Here is a 17,269-nt window from a genome sequence, read left to right on the forward strand (position 1 = left end):
GGACAGGAAAAGGAAAAAAATACACTAAAAGAGGTTGATTCTTATGTACCAAAATTCGTTACTATTTGCAATATATATGTTTTCTTTATTTCTTAAATAATAATCGTCCCACTGTTCATTTGAAAACAATACTGCAGTCGGTGATAGGAAGCTATATGACCGAAAGTCTCGTTTTGGATTGTGCAATCTCGCGAGAGTTTGTCACAAACGTCATACGACCTCTTGCACAATTTCAGTCTACAGCAGCATTGAGGAGCAAGCAGCAAAGACGATTCAGGATGAACAGAGCTCTAAACAAAACAAGTCTGAAACAACTGGTGAGAATGTGACAGCTTTAACTTACAAACATTTGCAGATACTGCCTTATGGTTTCATGGTGGACTGAGACCTGGACGTGTTTCTGAGCATGTTTGTTTTCTGGAGAGCAGCTGCTAGGCTAATGCAACCCGTGGTCGTCTGATAAGAACAACACGTTCTACTGTTTATTAACCTTGTCTGAGAGATACTTTAGTTTTAATTCAGGACAAACCCAGACTGTGAGGTAAATTTTCCCTGTTATCACGCTGATCTTACCTTGTGTTAGCATAGGGGGTTCAATGGTTATGAAACTCCCAAAAACAGCTGTTACGAAACTGGAAATTTGCCTTTGAAGCTGCAGGACAGGTGTTATCTAAACCATGTAACTTCATCTCAGGTGAATACTGTCTTATCAACATGCGTTGTTGAGATGAGTCAGCTTGTAATTTAAACGTTTTCTTTACTTTTGGCTTAATGTGAATGACCTCTGTGAAGCCTTGGTGTCCAGGTGAGGCAGGTACTATCCAGTTCTACCAAAGCAGATGTTTTCAGAGGCAGCACTGTAGAAGGTCTAATTAGTAACCTTTAGCTTTATTTTAGATGTGATCATCTAAAGCCCAAACACTTGCAAATGACCAGTGGTGGACAAAGTACACAGCTTCATTACTTAAGTCAAAGTATAGATCCACTTGGTCAAATATTACTGCAGAACAAGTGAAAGTTGCTCTGTCAAATTATTACTTGAGTTAAAGTACCAAAGTACTTACTCTTAGAAATACTTAAGTATTCAAATTACTTTTAAAAATATCTCAAAACTTTGTATTTTCAAAATACATAAATGCAGTCAAGAATACGTAGGAGAACATTCTGTTACATTATGTTTATCAAGAAACCATTACTTGAAATCTCTAAAAACTATACCATAGACAGAGTTTAGTTTGAAATGTTCATCTGGAATGAAACAAATGTTACTTAGCTCCACACGCTTTCTCAGGTTGGACAGTGAACTTTTGTATGTTTGGGCAGAGTGGGAAAAAGGGAGAACATTTAAACGATATGTATCATTCTTCATTTTAAAAACCTCTAACACGGGCTGAAGATATGAACATGGGTGCTCAGGTGGATAATTATAGCCATCATTACCACCTCTAAATGAACTGCCTTATCAGAGTGAAATTTGCTCTGTTTGCTCCACGTTCGACCGTGGAGACGCACGATATACAGTTACGACTAAACCACTGAGACAAACAGAACTACACAAACACATTTTACTGTCTTAAAGATCAGATTTCAGAAAAGAGAAGGAAATTCATGAGCTGATTTCAAAGCTAAAGTAGTGAGTAACGAGAGCATTGATAGAAATGTAGTGGAGTCAAAAGTAATAAGTTTCCCCAAAAAATAATACTCAAGTAAAGTACAGATACTCAAAAAGTTTACCTAAGTACAGTACTGAAGTAAATTTACTTTGTTACTGTCCACCACTGCAAATGACAAATATAATATTCAGGTGCACTGTTACAGTCAAAAAGAGATATGTAGTGATTGAATAGTATTGTTCAGTCATAAATATATGCAAAGTTTTTGTCAATGTAAAAGAAAGTATGTTGAAATGGTAAATATTGATATATTGCTCAGCCGTGTCCTCTCCATATCATCAATCTGTATCAGATAAGAGAGGCAGCACAACCAGGAGTTATGTTGACTTGATTTGTGACAGAGTGTATCATTCACTAAGATGTCAACCTTTTCTCCAACAGACTGGTCTCATTCAGAGGTTTCAGAGCACCTTGGTGGTTGCAGAGCACAACAATGAAAAGTTGACCCCTATCACGCTCAATGCCATCACTGCTGCCAGTAAGCTGGGTGGGGAGGTGTCTTGTCTGGTTGCTGGAACAGACTGTGCCAAGGTAGGAAAGGCTTTTTGAACTGATCTGTTAGAAGAGAACAAATATGAGCTGTGTTTCTGATATGCTTTAGATGTTGTTACTGCATGATTAAAAGTCAATTATCAACAATGTCGGACAGTTAAGAATACAGCATAACTCATCAGATTCGATTCTGTGTTTTCAGGTTGTGGAACAAATCAGCAAGGTACAAGGTGTGAAGAAAGTTCTGGTGGCCCAACATGACTCTTACAAAGGTTTCCTGCCAGGTATGTAACATGTTATATATGATGTCTGTGGTTTGTTTACTCTCTACTGAAATAGCTTACATATACTGAGCACAGTATTCTCTTCAAAGCAAAAACCTTGTGTGGACAGTCCCAAACAAACACAACTGAATAATGCTTAAATTGCACTATGGCATTTTGGCAGTAGTAGCTGAGGAAGAGGAGAATGCTCTGTTTGATGTCTCTGCTCATAAATACAAGCTAACTAGATCTGACTCAGCTGCAGCAGCAGACCTGTGTTTACATCTGATTTTGTACCTCTTCTGTTTCTTGTTCTTGTCAGAGGAGATGACCCCACTTATCCTTGCGACACAAAAGCAATTCAGTTACACTCACATCTGTGCTGGAGCGTCTGCCTTCGGAAAGGTAAGCTCAAGACAAAACAGTACCTGTGTAAATATATTTTCTAAAAATCTAAACAATATATACATAAATAAGAATCTTGTGAAAAAGTTCCTTATTTTCATGGTTGAATTCAAAAAGTTGAACTTTCTAAAGGCGTTTTTCGACGGCAGGAACTTTACCCCGGAACTAGGGACTTTACCCCTGTACTACGTGCGTTTCGACCGGAGGAACCAGGGTCTAAATTTAGTTCAGGGGTAGTTAATCTCCCCCCGGAAAAGCCCCTGCTTTGGGGGGTAGTACTTTTCAAAAGTCCTGGGACTTTCGGTTGAACGTAACGGTGTTTGTGAAGTTTACACAGTTGTTGAAACACAGAGGGAGTTCCTGAGAATGCATACTAGTTTAGTTTTTTATTAAGATTTCAAAATATTATTTGCTATAATTTTTTTTCTCAATCCGTCACAAGCCTGATTTGCACAATCTACCCGGGACTTCAGCTCTTGGTGGAAATGCACCTTAATGTTCTGTATTCTTTACATGTAGTTATATGTTACAATCCTTTTTTGTTAACATTTGGACCAATATGGCATATAGCTCATGAAAACCCGAAATCTAGTATCTCACAATAACAGCGAACTTCAAAGATCAATAAAAAAAGTATTTACAATACAGAAATGTCCAATTTCTGAAAGGCTCCTTTATCACAAATTACTGCATCAATGCAGTGTGGCATGGAGACAATCAGCCTGTGGCACTGCAGAGGTGTTATTGAAGCGCATATTGCTTCAAGTGGCCTCCAGCTGTATATTTGGGTCGAGTGTTTTTCATCTTCTCCTTGACATATCCCACAAATGGGGTTCAGGTCAGGCTAGTTTGCTGGCCATCAAGCATCATGGTCAGCAAACCATTTGATAGCAGTTTTGGTGCTGTGGGCAGGAAATCCACAAAAGAAAAGAGGACTTAAGACCACTGAGCAACTCTCCAATACTTTTTCTTCTTAGCCCAGGGAAGAGGCTTCTGACGCTGTCTCTGGTCCTCACATTATGTCTGGTTCAAGAGTCAACCATGCCCAGAGGCTCTTGATGCACAAGCTCCAGCCTCAGCCTTACGAAGCTCTCCCAGGTTCTGGAATGGACCATTCCTAATAAATCCTCTCAAGGCTGCAGTCATGCAAGGATCATCTTTTGGTCAACTGTTGACTTCACAGTCCTTTCCATGATTGTAGTTGCATGTATCGCACTCAATCAAGAGATTCACACAAGTTAAACTGTTTGAATTGTAATTTACTCAAAGGGAATATTCAAACATTTTGAGATATGTAGTTTTACATTCCATGATCAATTGTTTATGAATATCTAATAAAATCTAATCTAATAAAAACTTGAAACATTTTAGTTTACATGTAATGAGAGTGTACTCCATTTTCGCTCTCTTAAAACTGATGGAAAATACTGAACTTTTTCACAATATTTGATCTTTTTGATAGGCATTTCTTTTCCAATGGTCCTTTGAAAATGTTTTTCGACTCCACTGCCTTCTTCTAACATCACAGTTATAAAAAATCTGAAATTCTTATTTCAAATGGTATTGGTCCATGAGTTGTGGTGCCTCTTTCTCCTCTCGATTCTTTTGTATGATCAGAGTACAAATTGCTCCTTACTCACTGTTTTCCTCTGCAGAACCTGCTTCCCAGAGTGGCTGCCAAGTTGGATGTTGCCCCAATTTCAGATATTATTGAGATCAAGTCCCCAGACACCTTTGTCAGAACCATTTATGCTGGTAAGCCCTGACACCAAAGTGATGAAGTCAAATTTGATTTTGAATCTATAAAGATAGATGTTTTTAATCATGACAACCAGGTTAAGTATAGTTTTCATTAATTATTTCTTAGTGCTTATCATATTCAATGATCATTTTTGATTTTTCAGGAAATGCCCTCAGCACAGTGAAATGTAACGAGCCAATCAAAATCTTCACTGTCAGAGGGACGTCCTTTGAGCCAGCTGAGGTAGAAGGAGGAAGTGCTTCAACAGAAGATGGTACAGTAACTCTCAGAGAGATCTGACACATTTATACTAACATATGACTTAATCTAACAGATGTAAAGTATGGTTAAGTATTAATCTGCAACATTTCTTTTTGTTTATTATCACAAATGAAATTCAGATATAATGTTCCTCTATTTAACTTTCTAATCCCCTGCTCTGTTGAACACAGTTGCTGCATCTGCTCCCTCCGGAGTTTCTGAGTGGCTTGAACAGAGTCTGACTAAGAGCGACCGTCCAGAGCTGACCAGCGCTAAAGTTGTCGTGTCAGGAGGTGTGACTTTCTACTTGCATTTATCTCTTTTTCTTCAGTTATCTTGGTTAAAAATGAGCTGGAGTTGAGATAGCACATTTTGGCAAAGCTACTTTTTGTATAACTTTTTAAAGTCTTGCTCATTTTAAGTTTTTATTAAATTAATGAATCATTGGACAGATTAAAACACAACATCAATATGCTGTTTAATTGTTTAAGAGTTTGGGGTTTTAATGAATTCAGCTTAATTTATTCTGTTTTCTAAAAACTTTATTAGTGAGAAAAAAATTACATGTGACATAACGAGTAAAAGGAAAAAAATAGAAGACAAACATTTTACAGACTCACAAATATTACAGGTTACAGTGATGTATGCGTCATGTATGCTTGGTCTGAGGGAGGACAGGTGTGCTTTTAAGTTTCCATACCCTGGCAGAATTTATGATTTCTTGGGTAGTTTCTGTTGTCATTATGATATGAAAAGAGTAAACACAGTGGTTTGACAATAAATGGCTTCACCCAACCACTAACCATGAGTGAAAAAAAAATGTTTCTCTTATCATTCATATTCTCTGAAAAATGGCCAAAAAAATCACAAATTCTGCCAGAGTATGTAAACTTATGAGCACAACTGTAAGTGGATGGATGCAATTTATCCAGTGGTATCATTTTGTGTTTTATGATTATTAATGTCCCGCCCCACCTCTGTCCTTGTTATTTTATTCATCTGCTTTATTTTTTCATTTTTTTATATTATTATTTTTCTGTAAAGCGACTTTGAGTACCAAGGAAAGCGCTATACAAAACCTATCAATTATTATTATTATCATCATTATTATTATTATTATTACTTTATTTTTATTTTGTATCATTATTATTATTATTATTATTATTATTATTATTATTACTGCAAGAGTAGAAGAAAGGAGAAAAGAAGCTTAATTTGTTCTTCTGTTAAATGGTGTTGTCTTTTCTTAGGAAGGGGCCTGAAGAGTGGAGATAACTTCAAGCTGCTCTATGACCTTGCTGACAAGCTGAATGCTGCAGGTAGAGTTTGATTATCTTTTTGGGTTGTAAATTACAAGAGCACTTTATTATTACAATCACTATGTTTAAAATGCTAACCTCCTTTTTATTCTTCAGTTGGTGCATCCAGAGCTGCAGTGGACGCTGGGTATGTCCCGAATGACATGCAGGTTGGACAGACGGGCAAAATTGTAGCACCAGTAAGTTATTCTTTCACTGAAGTGTTGATTGGAATTTGTTTCAACTTCTTCAGTGGATCAAGAAAATACTCAATGGAAAATGTCAGATGGCATAGTGGCAATGTTATATTCAAAAAAGTTTAAAGGCAGGGAACATTTAATCTCACTTTCAGTATCAGAGTGGACAAATGCCTGTTTCCCTTTACACAGCATGCCCGCAACCCAGTATGAACAGAGTGGATGCTCTGCCCTTTTTAAAAAGGTTAACCTCCCATTATATGATTCAGCCGAGTTACCCCAGCTGTGATTATCCACACATTAGGCCCTGCGAAATGTACTCGATGGCACAATTAGGGCCCTAAATGGTTTAGTGGATCCATTAAAGCAGAGTGCAGTGGATGTCTGGTCTGAGCCTTGGGCTCGGCCAGACTGTCTAAATTGGATTTTCTGAATGTTTTGAGAAGCTTGTTGAATTTGGTGAAACATACTTTAAATGTGTTCTTTGATTTGAAGTGTGTTCACTGAGAGAAAGCAGGACATTTATCTGCATGTCTGAGCACTGCAACTATCTAACTGTAATTTCAGAGAGTGTATAAATCATCAAAAAGGTGCAAATAAGTTTCATCATTCCCAAAGCAGAGGTCTTCAAAAAGTTTTTGTTAAAGAGTGTTTATAACAAAAACAAATTAAGTTTACAAATGTTTGTAGGGATGGAAGAAAAAATGGCATAACTTAATTAAACTTAGCTAAATGTGTTTCAGGCTCACTCACCCATACAAATAAAACAAATGCTTTACAAACTGCTTATTTTAGAATCTGCAGACTGACTGGGCAGTGAAAAAGACGCCTCGTGCATTTCCGACTGGGCTGAGAAACTACTGTGTTCACAAATTCATGCTGTACTCCTTTGAGACGTCAGCTGCAGCATTAAATTAGCTATGAAATATTCATACTGCACTGCATTAAACTGAGAGGCAGAGTTGGTTTTCCCAGAGGGGTTTTGGGGGCTGCTGACCCCTTGCACCCACGTCCCAGCAACCCTCTGATAGATTACACACACATTATGCCGTCAGTCAGCTATTGCTATATAGTGTTTCTGAGGTGTACTTGATGTCTACAAGCAGGTAACACCTCTCCTGTTTTCTTATTTGTGTTCACAGGAGTTGTACATTGCTGTTGGGATCTCTGGAGCCATTCAACACCTGGCTGGAATGAAAGACAGCAAGGTATTATACCTTTGTCCCATAAATCAAGGGGAAAAAAATCTCCATGGTGTTTCACACTTGATGAAAATTAGCCTAAGACCTCTTGGGTTTGGTTACAGTCATTTGGCAAAATTTGTGACAACATAAATGTCAGTGTCTGCATGAACACAGCTCCCACACATAATTAGAACATGGCACACACAAATGCTGTTTTTTGAGTGTTTTTAACATGGTGTAAGACAAATGTATTTTAACCCTCCTGTTACGTTGCAGGTCAAATTGACCCTTTTTAAAGTCTATTTTAGGCAATATATGCGTTTTTAAACCAGCTAAATGCAGCATACAAATCTGGGCATGTGACAGAAGAGGAGTCGTGTTAATTTATCACCATGAATTCATAAAAATATATATATTTTTAAATAAAATAAAAAAAAATCTGTCATGTAAAACTATTGTATTTATATTTAGGGCTTTCCAATGTACATTAAAAAAAGTTTTAACATGGATTTTATGAAAAACAAGTGAGTTATCCTCATTGAAGCATGATCTGTGAGAATTAAAGAACACCAATGGACTAAATCTTGATTTAAATGGTTAGTAATGGAGTTAAAAATAAGATTAAAACAAATGTGTTTTGGGATTTTTTGAGGTTCTGTCCCTTTTGGATGATTGAATATGCCCCAGGTCAAATTGACCCAGGAACATTATTGCTGTTCCAGAGAAACGAACATAACAGGAGGGTTAAATGCCAGCAGTAGGCTTCTGATTATGTTGACTGCGAATGCTAAACATATTCTGTTTTTTATCCAGACTATTGTTGCCATCAACAAGGACCCAGAGGCTCCAATCTTCCAGGTGGCTGACTATGGCTTGGTGGCAGATCTTTTCAAGGTAAACTTCTGGGATTGACATCACTACAGTAATGTTTCTATTATCTTACATCCGGAAACATCCAAACAGCAAGGCTAAAACAACTCAGCATGCCACTTCTGCTGGACTTCCTCTGCATGTTTTCATAGCCGAGAGTCTAAAGTGACAGAATATAACATTTGCATTCTTACTGATAAATTTTGCACGATGCCTTATTCCACCTAATGGAAATGTGCAACCGTTAAATTATTAAGTTGTTGAATTAATCAGGGGAGAGCAGTGGCTGAACTTGCCGTGAACAAAGAAATACATTAGCATCACAAAGGATATAAAAATTGATCAATAGCACTTTTAAGGTGGCTTAACTTTTCTATTCAGCTTCCTTTTGCCAGACCTTTTACACGCCTAGTTGATTTCTTGTATCTCACTGGTAGCTGAGGATAATGAGCGAGGAGTGTTGGCATGACCAATAGTGGAGTCCAGTGCTGCTTGTGAAACCTAGTAGGTTATATTTTGGTGTGTGTGTGTCCTGTTGGTGATGTTTTATTTAGCCCCTCAGTGGGGCATGAGCAGCACAGGTGTCCTGACAAACTCTGTCAGAGTGGTTAGTAATAATAGCGAGTTGTGACCTGCTGGGTGAGATCAGCTTACGTGTGATCACTCCTCAGATGGCTGATTTAAAATGGATGAACTTTCTACTTTTTCCTCAAATGGACAATTGATACCCCAACCCAACTCTGACTGACTATACAGATCTGCAGTCGCTCAACTCGCAGGAAGCACCAATAGATTAATTTTGTTCCAATAGGCATAGGCACTAGTACAGACGTTTTTACCACCTCAGAAACGTTTCTAAAATTTGGTCCGTTTTAACTTTTAAAGACACAGAGACGATTTTGCATGCTCTTATCTCCTCACGCCTGGACTATTGTAACAGTCTTTTTAGCAGCCTGCACAACAAATCCCTTGATCTTCTCCAAACTGGACAAAACTCAGCTGCCAGGGTTTTAACCAGAACCAAAAAATTCGACCACATCTCTCTGGTTTTAGGTTCATTGCACTGGCTCCCTGTATGTTTTAGAATTGATTTTAAGATTTTACTTTACTTTTAAAGCTCTGCATGGTCTAGCTCCGAGCTATATAGCAGACCTTTTAATACCCTATGAACCGACGCATACATTGAGATCCTTGGGCAGAGGTTTACTGTGCATTCCAAATACTAAAATGAAAACAAAAGGGGACAGGGCGTTCGCAGTGAGGGGTCCGACACTCTGGAACCATCTGCCCGAGGAGATCAGGTCTGCTGAGTCAGTGAGCTCTTTTAAATCCTTTCTTAAAACATACTTTTATCACAGAGCCTTCCCGGATTTTATCAGAATTTTATTTGACTTTATTTTATTTTAACCATCTTAAGAAATATGTTTTAAAAGAATTTTGTTCCTTTAAAGTTCTTTTATGAGAATTTTATGTCTTTTAAAATATGTTTTATTTCTTTATCTTGACTTGTGTATCTTTATGATCTGCCTATTTTGCTGCCCATGTAAAGCACTTTGTAACTTGTATTTTGAAAAGTCCTCTACAAATACAATTCTTCTTCTTCTTCTTCTTCTTATTATTATAATAATAATAATAATAATACATTTTATTTATAAAAGCGCTTTAAAAGGTTCTCCAAGCGCTTTACATGAAAATACAATTATACAATAGGAAGCAAAAGGAGAACAGTGGAAGAAAGCAACGAAAAGCAAGGCAGCAAAATAAAACAAAACAAGAAAAAAATCAATCAATTATAGTTTAAAAGCCTTTGTAAATAGGTGTGTTTTGAGTCCGGATTTGAATTTGGTGAGTGAGGGAGAGAATCTGAGGTGTTGGGGGAGAGAGTTCCAGAGGGTGGGGGCAGCGACAGAGAAGGCCCTGTCCCCCCAGGTTCGGTGCTTGGGTTTGGTGAGAGGGGTGAGGAGGTTGGCGTTGGTGGAGCGGAGGTTGCGGGAGGGATTATATGGCTGCAGAAGGTCGGTGAGGTAGGAGGGAGCTAGGTTATGGAGGGCTTTATAGGTGATGAGTAGGATCTTGTACTGTATTCTGAAGGGGATGGGAAGCCAATGGAGGTTCTGGAGGACTGGGGTGATGTGGTCTCTGGAGCGGGTATGAGTGAGGAGGCGTGCAGCTGAGTTTTGTATGTATTGTAATTTGTTGAGGAGGGTGTTGGGTGTACCGTAGAGGATGCTATTGCAGTAATCGAGTCTTGAGGTGATGAAGGCGTGGATGAGAGTTTCAGCTGCTGTGAAGGAAAGGGAGGGGCGGAGACGGGCGATGTTTTTGAGGTGGAAGAAAGCAGTTTTTGAAATATTGTTAATGTGTTGTTGAAAGTTAAGTGACTGATCAAAAATGATACCAAGGTTACGGATGTGGGTGGATGCTGAAACAGTGGATTTATCAATAGTGAGTGAGAAGTCTGGGCAGGTGGAAGTGAGGGATTTTGGGCCTATGATGAGAATTTCGGATTTGTTACAATTGAGTTTGAGAAAGTTTGTTTGCATCCAGGAGTTTATTTCAGTGAGGCAGTTTGTGAGGGTGGTGTGGGAAGCAGCGGTGATGGATGTGGTTGAAATGTAAAGCTGGATGTCGTCGGCATAACAGTGGAAATGGAGGCCGTGGCGGCGTATGATGTGACCAAGAGGGAGCATGTAGATGATGAAGAGGAGGGGACCAAGCACTGAACCCTGGGGGACACCATGAGAGAGGGGGGCTGTGCGTGACTTGAGGTTGTTGATGCTGATAAACTGATGGCGGTCAGAGAGGTAGGATTTGAACCAGGAGAGGGTTCAAATCCTTATATTTAACTCAAAGCACTTTTGAATTTGTCCTCTTTGAAACATCATGACCAACACTTTGAAGGTATTTATTTATCAACCAGATGCCCCTCGATGTAAAATCTTGTTCCTTATTTTTCACCCTTGTAATCAACTGTGATTAATGTCTGTATGCTGCAGCCTGCATCAGTCTCAGGTGACAGAGGCACCTTCACTCCTAATGGTTTGTTTAAAGAACCTAAATCAAATACAGATCAATCTTCTTGGGACAGAAATGACGGTTGCAGGAAAAAAATGTGCTTAGCTTCATCTCAATGCCCAAGAGATATCCTCAGTGTCCTTCATTTTGGGAGTGAAGTGGAGTGTTCAGGACTGCCATATATTTAATTGTATATTGAATTTTCTGTTTTACTTTCAGGCTGTTCCTGAGATGACTGAGGCACTGAGCAAGTGAGGAGAAACAACCTACTACAAAACGTTTGAATCTGAGCCCACATGGGAAAGTAATCATTGGACATCATAGTCAATGCCTTAATATATTTCTTAAGCTGTGGACTCTCATGTACTTTGTTTGTATACAGAAATAGTTTTTAACATCTCTGACAAACTGAAAGCAGGAGTTCATTCTCAATCTACAGATAAACACCTGGGGGTAATATTTGCATGTTGTAGACTTGCTTGTAATTAGTTTTTAATTTTCTGGTGCAGTACAGGATATCGTTGGGGTATGCTCGTCTTGCATCTCGACATCCAACTCTTACATATTTGCCTGTAAGATGTAGATCTTGGTGATTTGAAGATTTGTACTTTGAGGTGCTCTTGCAGAGTAATGTATTAAACTCACAAATCATAACTACTTCTCTTTTTCCATGTTTTCTTTTTATTGGATTCATTTTACAATGCCCTCTTCCTGTTATCAAGATAGAAAATGCCTACTGACAATTCAATTTTTAGTTTATTTAAGAGGCAAAATCTGAAGGTTCATGCTTGAATTTTCTAAGACATTTTCTTGTCCCTCACTTTTTTTTTGCTGTGAAATGAAGATCAAACCAATCCTGAAATATTTACACAGCGTCAAGACATTAAAACCATTAGAAAGGTGACATTTTAGACCTGAATGACGGGAACACCATCATGTACAGGTAGGTTTTCAATCAAATAGGGGTGAGAAGGACATGCTGTATTTGCAAAATCTCAGTAAGCACTGTTTTTTTTTGTCATTGTACCAAGATAAAAACTCTAAATCGGAACCAAAAGCTCAAATCATCCACCAGTGAAAAGTTTGACCCACTCTACATTTATAGAATTTTGATAAAAATGTTAACATTGATAATATAGAAAGACAAAGATAAGAAAGATGTGATCCAATGTACCCTGCTGAAGAGGACTGCTCTCCGTGTATTTGGAGACTCTACATCGACTTTTTTAAACAGCGGATACACCTGCAGTTGTGATAGATCCATGCCTTGTAGCTTGCAGGAATTTATTCATAGTTTCTTGCCCTTTAATTATGATCTGATCAGTCCAGCATCTCCTCTGCGTCATAGAAATCAATCCACAACTTAGCCAGATGTTATTCTGCAAAAACCAGGAGTCTGAAAATGTCAGGCTTGAGCCCTTTTTGCTGGTTTCTCTTTGTAAATTTTTCATAAAACTCAAAAAAGTGTTTTTGTGAAAGTCATTTCCTGATGAGTGGTACCTCATAATAAGTCTGCTTCTTCAAGTCTTCCATCTCATTTTGTTTTTGTGCTGCTATGGTGGGTTCATCCTCTCAGTTAAATCACTACAAAGAGGATCTGGATCGAGCCCAGGACTCCAAACACCCGAGTTTATTAGAGTGTTAATTTTTGCAGGTGACCTGAAGAAAGAGTCACATGAAGCTCGACAAGTCAGGCAGAGTTTTATGTTTCTGACAGGCGGCTAACCGGAGCATCCACTGGCTCCATCATCCTGTACTTCTCCTCAAGAAGAGGCTCGTTGCTCTGCAGATGGATCAGAGGCTTGGAGAGCAGCCCAATTCTGCTCTCCTGGTTCCTCCTATTGTAGATGTTGAGCCTGTGCTCCAGCTCAGGGCTGGTTTTGGTAGAACCAGCTGGGCTGGGTGGTTTCAGGTTAACAGGGTCAAGGCCCTTCTGCGTGAGACAGGAGTCCTCAGACAGAGATGAGAGCAGCTCCTGCACCACAGCACTGGGACTCCCTCGGGGCTGAGTGCCCAATGCAAGAGGGCTGCTGTAGGGCGGAGGATAGCAGCGTTGGTCGCTGAAATCCGTGGAGGTGGAGGCCTCCCGCACCGTGGAGCTGCAGTCTGTGGTGGAGCCCAGCGTGTGGCTGCTGATGCTGTGCTGTCGGGCGCTGAAGCTAGAGCGGGACACTGTGGTGGTTGAGGCTTCGCTGACTGAGCTGCCGGTTCGCTGCAGGCGGCTGGACAGCACTGCGTCAGCACTCACTAGAGAGGAGGGAAGCTGGCTGGGGTTGTTAGGCAGATGCACATCTATGGCTGCTGTGGTGATGACTCGAGCAGGGTCCGGGATTCCCATATCTACAAGAACAGGAACACATGATGCACATGGAATGAAACACTGTGGTGCTACATGGGCTGAAGAAAAGAACAGGATGAAGTTTAAACTCACCACTGCTCGGCTCACTGTAGTACTGGCTAATGTAGTTGTTCATGTCATCTTGACCATGGTGATCTGAGGAGGAAAGATAAGACCACTGAGTACGCTTTATGAAAGACAAAGTAAAACCAGTGTGAACTTTTTAATATTCTTTTTTCCACACTGCATTGAGGTTATTGTTAAAAATAGAAGGTGGAAATGTGATAGATGTTATGCTTCCTTTTATTTAACCTTTATTTAACCAGGTGAGTTAATTGAGAACCAATTCTCATTTGCAATAACGACCTGGGCGAGAAGGCAACACAGGTGGCATGACAATAAATAAAAACAAAACAAAAACAGAGAGGACATACAGACAAACCTAGAGACAGAACAATACAATACAAAAATATGACAGCGGTGAACAACTTAAAAGCAATTTAAAAGCAAGTGCAGTGATGTTGAGTTATGGGGTGTATTAGGTTTTTGAAAGTGGCGAGTGGAATGAGAGAGGTCAGCTTTAGGGATTGTTGCAGGTGATTCCAGTCATTTGCAGCGGAAAACTGGAAGGAGGTGCGACCAAAGGAGGTCTGGGCTTTGGGTGTGATGAGTTTGATAAGGCTACTTGAGCGCAGGCTATGGTTTGTGCTGTGAAGTTTGATTAGTGACTGTAGATATAACAGGGTTTTACCAGTGAGGGATTTGTAAATGAACAGAAACCAGTGTGTTTGTCTGCGAGAGTGGAGTGAGGGCCAGTTCAGCTGAGAGTACAAGTGACAGTGGTGAGTGGTGAATAGGGCTCTAGTGACAAAACGGATAGCAGCGTGGTTCCTAGTGTAACTTGAGTCACATGTTTTTTTCTGTCCTAGACTACATCAATTTTGGAATGATTGTTTTATGACCTTGTCAAAAGTCCTAGGTATTCAGGTTAAGATGGACCCCTTTGTTGCTTTATTTGGAATTCAACTTGATCAAGTTCAACTTAATTCCCTACAATCACAGGTATTGGCTTTTATTTCTCTTTTAGCAAGGCGTCGAATCCTACTCCTGTGGAAATCCTCCAAACCTCCTTCTTTATTATTGTGGCTTAATGACGTTATGTCATTTCTCAAATTGGAGAAGATAAGTCTAAGAGTGAAAGGCAGTTCTAAGAATTTTTTTAAAAAGTGGAATTGTTTTCTTGATTATTTTCACTCATTGCCAGTCTTTCCTCTAACCTAGACCCTCCCCAACTTCTCTCTCTCTTTCTTTCTTTTTTTTTCTTTTCTTTTTAAAATTTAATTAATGTTTGTTTGTTTATTGTATTCCATTGCCATTTATCTATTTGGTGACTACTTTATTTAAAACAATGTATCTGACAATTTTGCAGAGGGAAATTGATTTATTATAATGTTTATTGTTTTGTTAGGGGGGAAAAAAGAAAACGATGGGCATTGTATATTTTGAATTGACATCAATGTATTTTGCTCTGATTGTGTCCCTAATAAAAAGATTTTTAAAAAACACCAATTACACTGCAAAGAATTGTATTCATCCATTGCCAGCAGGATAACAGAAATACATTCAGTGAAAACAGTGCTTGTGTATGTTTTGCTCAACACATTATGATTTGCTCAACACATTATGATTTGGTCGTCTATGATTATAAACTGTTAGTAAAGGATAATAAGGAGGAGTTACCCCTCAGGAAAATATCTTACAAACATCCTACATCAGTAAAAGTGTTTGTCTTAAGTGCTGAGGTCCCACAGGACTGTTAGTCATCCTTTATTCATTTACGTTTGTGATTCACAAATTAATTTCATGAGTGTTTCCCAAGGGGAGCTGCTCATTGCTCAGCCCTATCTGTGACCAAGACCATCTCCAGATGATCAATGCGACATAAAGAGCAGCTTCAGTTAAAAGGATGTCTGACTCAGATTCATGGCAGGTCACGCTGTGATTTATGGCTTTGATAACAGAAGAGCCTCCTTGTTTTGAGGCCCTGACATCACCTGCACTGACAGTGCTTTGTTGCTTTAGGCCGTGTAAGTTATGACCTGTCACTGTATAAGAGGTTTATGGTCCATTTGAGTGTGGCACCAGAATTTTGATGTGAATTGTGAGATGAATGTTTTTGAAAAGGGGACACCAACGCTTTGTTCACTATACTGTAAATTCAATGTCCTAGCTTCCAGCTTAAAGCTTCACAGCAGGGGGTTGTTTACTTTCAATGTCAGGTGTGCAGTAATATTTTGTGCTACTTCTTTTGTGTGCAACTTTTCAAAACAAGCCTGCATGTAATACAATCTTATGAGATATTTTTGTCATCTGTGATTGGCCTTAATAATTTAAACATCAAACCTGCTAATTATGAACAAACTTTCCCTACATATCCTGCCATCTTCTGGCTAGAAAGGCTAAAGTCACTGAGGACATTTTAGGATGTAACCATCCACATCCACAGCCTGGATGCACAGAGGTCACTGACCACCTGCCATACAACAGAGTTCAGCGTTCCAGACGATTTACCTGCAGCCCCACCAGGCTCTCTGGTCTTATTTGGCCCATGAGGTTCTGAGGCCCCTGGGGCCAGTCCATCCACCTCCTGGAAACTGCTGCTCTGTTTACCCCACATATGGTGGATCTGCATGGCTGCTTCACGCTCTGCTACCAGATCCAGGTCCTGCTGGGCCAGGTGGGCCCTCAGCTGCCTGATTTCAAACTAAAAGGGGAGGGACACATAGGACAGCTGGAGAAAGCACTTTTCTAACATCCAAAGTACAGGTAAAAACAAACAACACAATACTGTACTCGCTAATATTCAACCCACTTTTGTTAAAGCATTTTATTTGAGTGTTATGTCCCCAGTTTAAAAACAACGACTGCATCACAGATCATCTTTACATATACAGTAGGGGTTGGTTGTCACACGGGTTGGTTGGCAGACTCGTTATATCTCGCCACCAGAGGGCACTATCTCTCAAATTGGGGTATGGACATTTCCAGAATTAGGATCAGAGCTCACCTACACAGTCTTCTCTGGACTAAGACAGCTGAACTTGAGGTGAGAGGACTTTTTGAGTTTTTCATGTCAAATTGTAAATATTCAGCTCCTCAGTATTTTTCTTCTAGGCTTTTAAACGAAGGGTTTATAACAAAACAAGTGTTCCCCTTACAAAGTGTGAGGGGAAAGCTATAGTTCAGATTTTTATTAGCTAGCTAAGCAGTTGTTAGATGGTTGTTAGCCTTGATGCTTGAAAAAAATTCCAGTAGGGGTTGGTCGTCACATTCTCTTTGGGTTCGGTTGTCACATGTAACAACCAACCCCTATGTTGGCAAAATAATTCATGGTGAAATTAGTTGGAGTGCGCAGACCCTACATTTGCCATCACTGTAACTCAGACAGTGACTGCATGTAGCCTAGTTGAGTAGGCCGTTATTGTTAGGCCTATTTGTTTTGTTCTTTATGTTGTTATATAGGCTGGCCTAA

The 17,269-nt window shown here is 39.4% G+C and overlaps 2 protein-coding genes across 2 annotated transcripts in view; one reads left to right on the forward strand and one right to left on the reverse strand.

Moving 5' to 3' along the window:
• The first annotated feature begins 184 nt into the window (after positions 1-184).
• Positions 185-12,056, forward strand: etfa (electron transfer flavoprotein subunit alpha). Its single transcript, XM_034686269.1, has 12 exons — positions 185-317; positions 2,055-2,204; positions 2,368-2,449; positions 2,751-2,833; positions 4,489-4,588; positions 4,738-4,848; positions 5,027-5,128; positions 6,086-6,154; positions 6,251-6,333; positions 7,473-7,538; positions 8,328-8,408; positions 11,619-12,056. Exons 1-12 carry the CDS (start codon positions 279-281, stop codon positions 11,652-11,654), a joined length of 1,002 nt encoding a protein of 333 aa, XP_034542160.1. The 5' UTR covers positions 185-278; the 3' UTR covers positions 11,655-12,056.
• Positions 12,057-12,079: 23 nt separating this feature from the next.
• Positions 12,080-17,269, reverse strand: part of tmem266 (transmembrane protein 266) — a 38,088-nt gene continuing 32,898 nt past the window's right edge. The window contains exons 9-11 of the mRNA XM_034686270.1: positions 16,309-16,501; positions 13,831-13,893; positions 12,080-13,739 (exon numbers count right to left, since the gene is read on the reverse strand). Of these exons, the coding sequence (XP_034542161.1) occupies positions 13,102-13,739; positions 13,831-13,893; positions 16,309-16,501 (894 nt within the window). The 3' untranslated portion in view covers positions 12,080-13,101. The remainder of the gene's footprint in view (positions 13,740-13,830; positions 13,894-16,308; positions 16,502-17,269) is intronic.

The sequence above is a fragment of the Notolabrus celidotus genome, chromosome 6 (genome assembly GCF_009762535.1).
Source record: "Notolabrus celidotus isolate fNotCel1 chromosome 6, fNotCel1.pri, whole genome shotgun sequence".
NCBI lineage: Eukaryota > Metazoa > Chordata > Actinopteri > Labriformes > Labridae > Notolabrus > Notolabrus celidotus.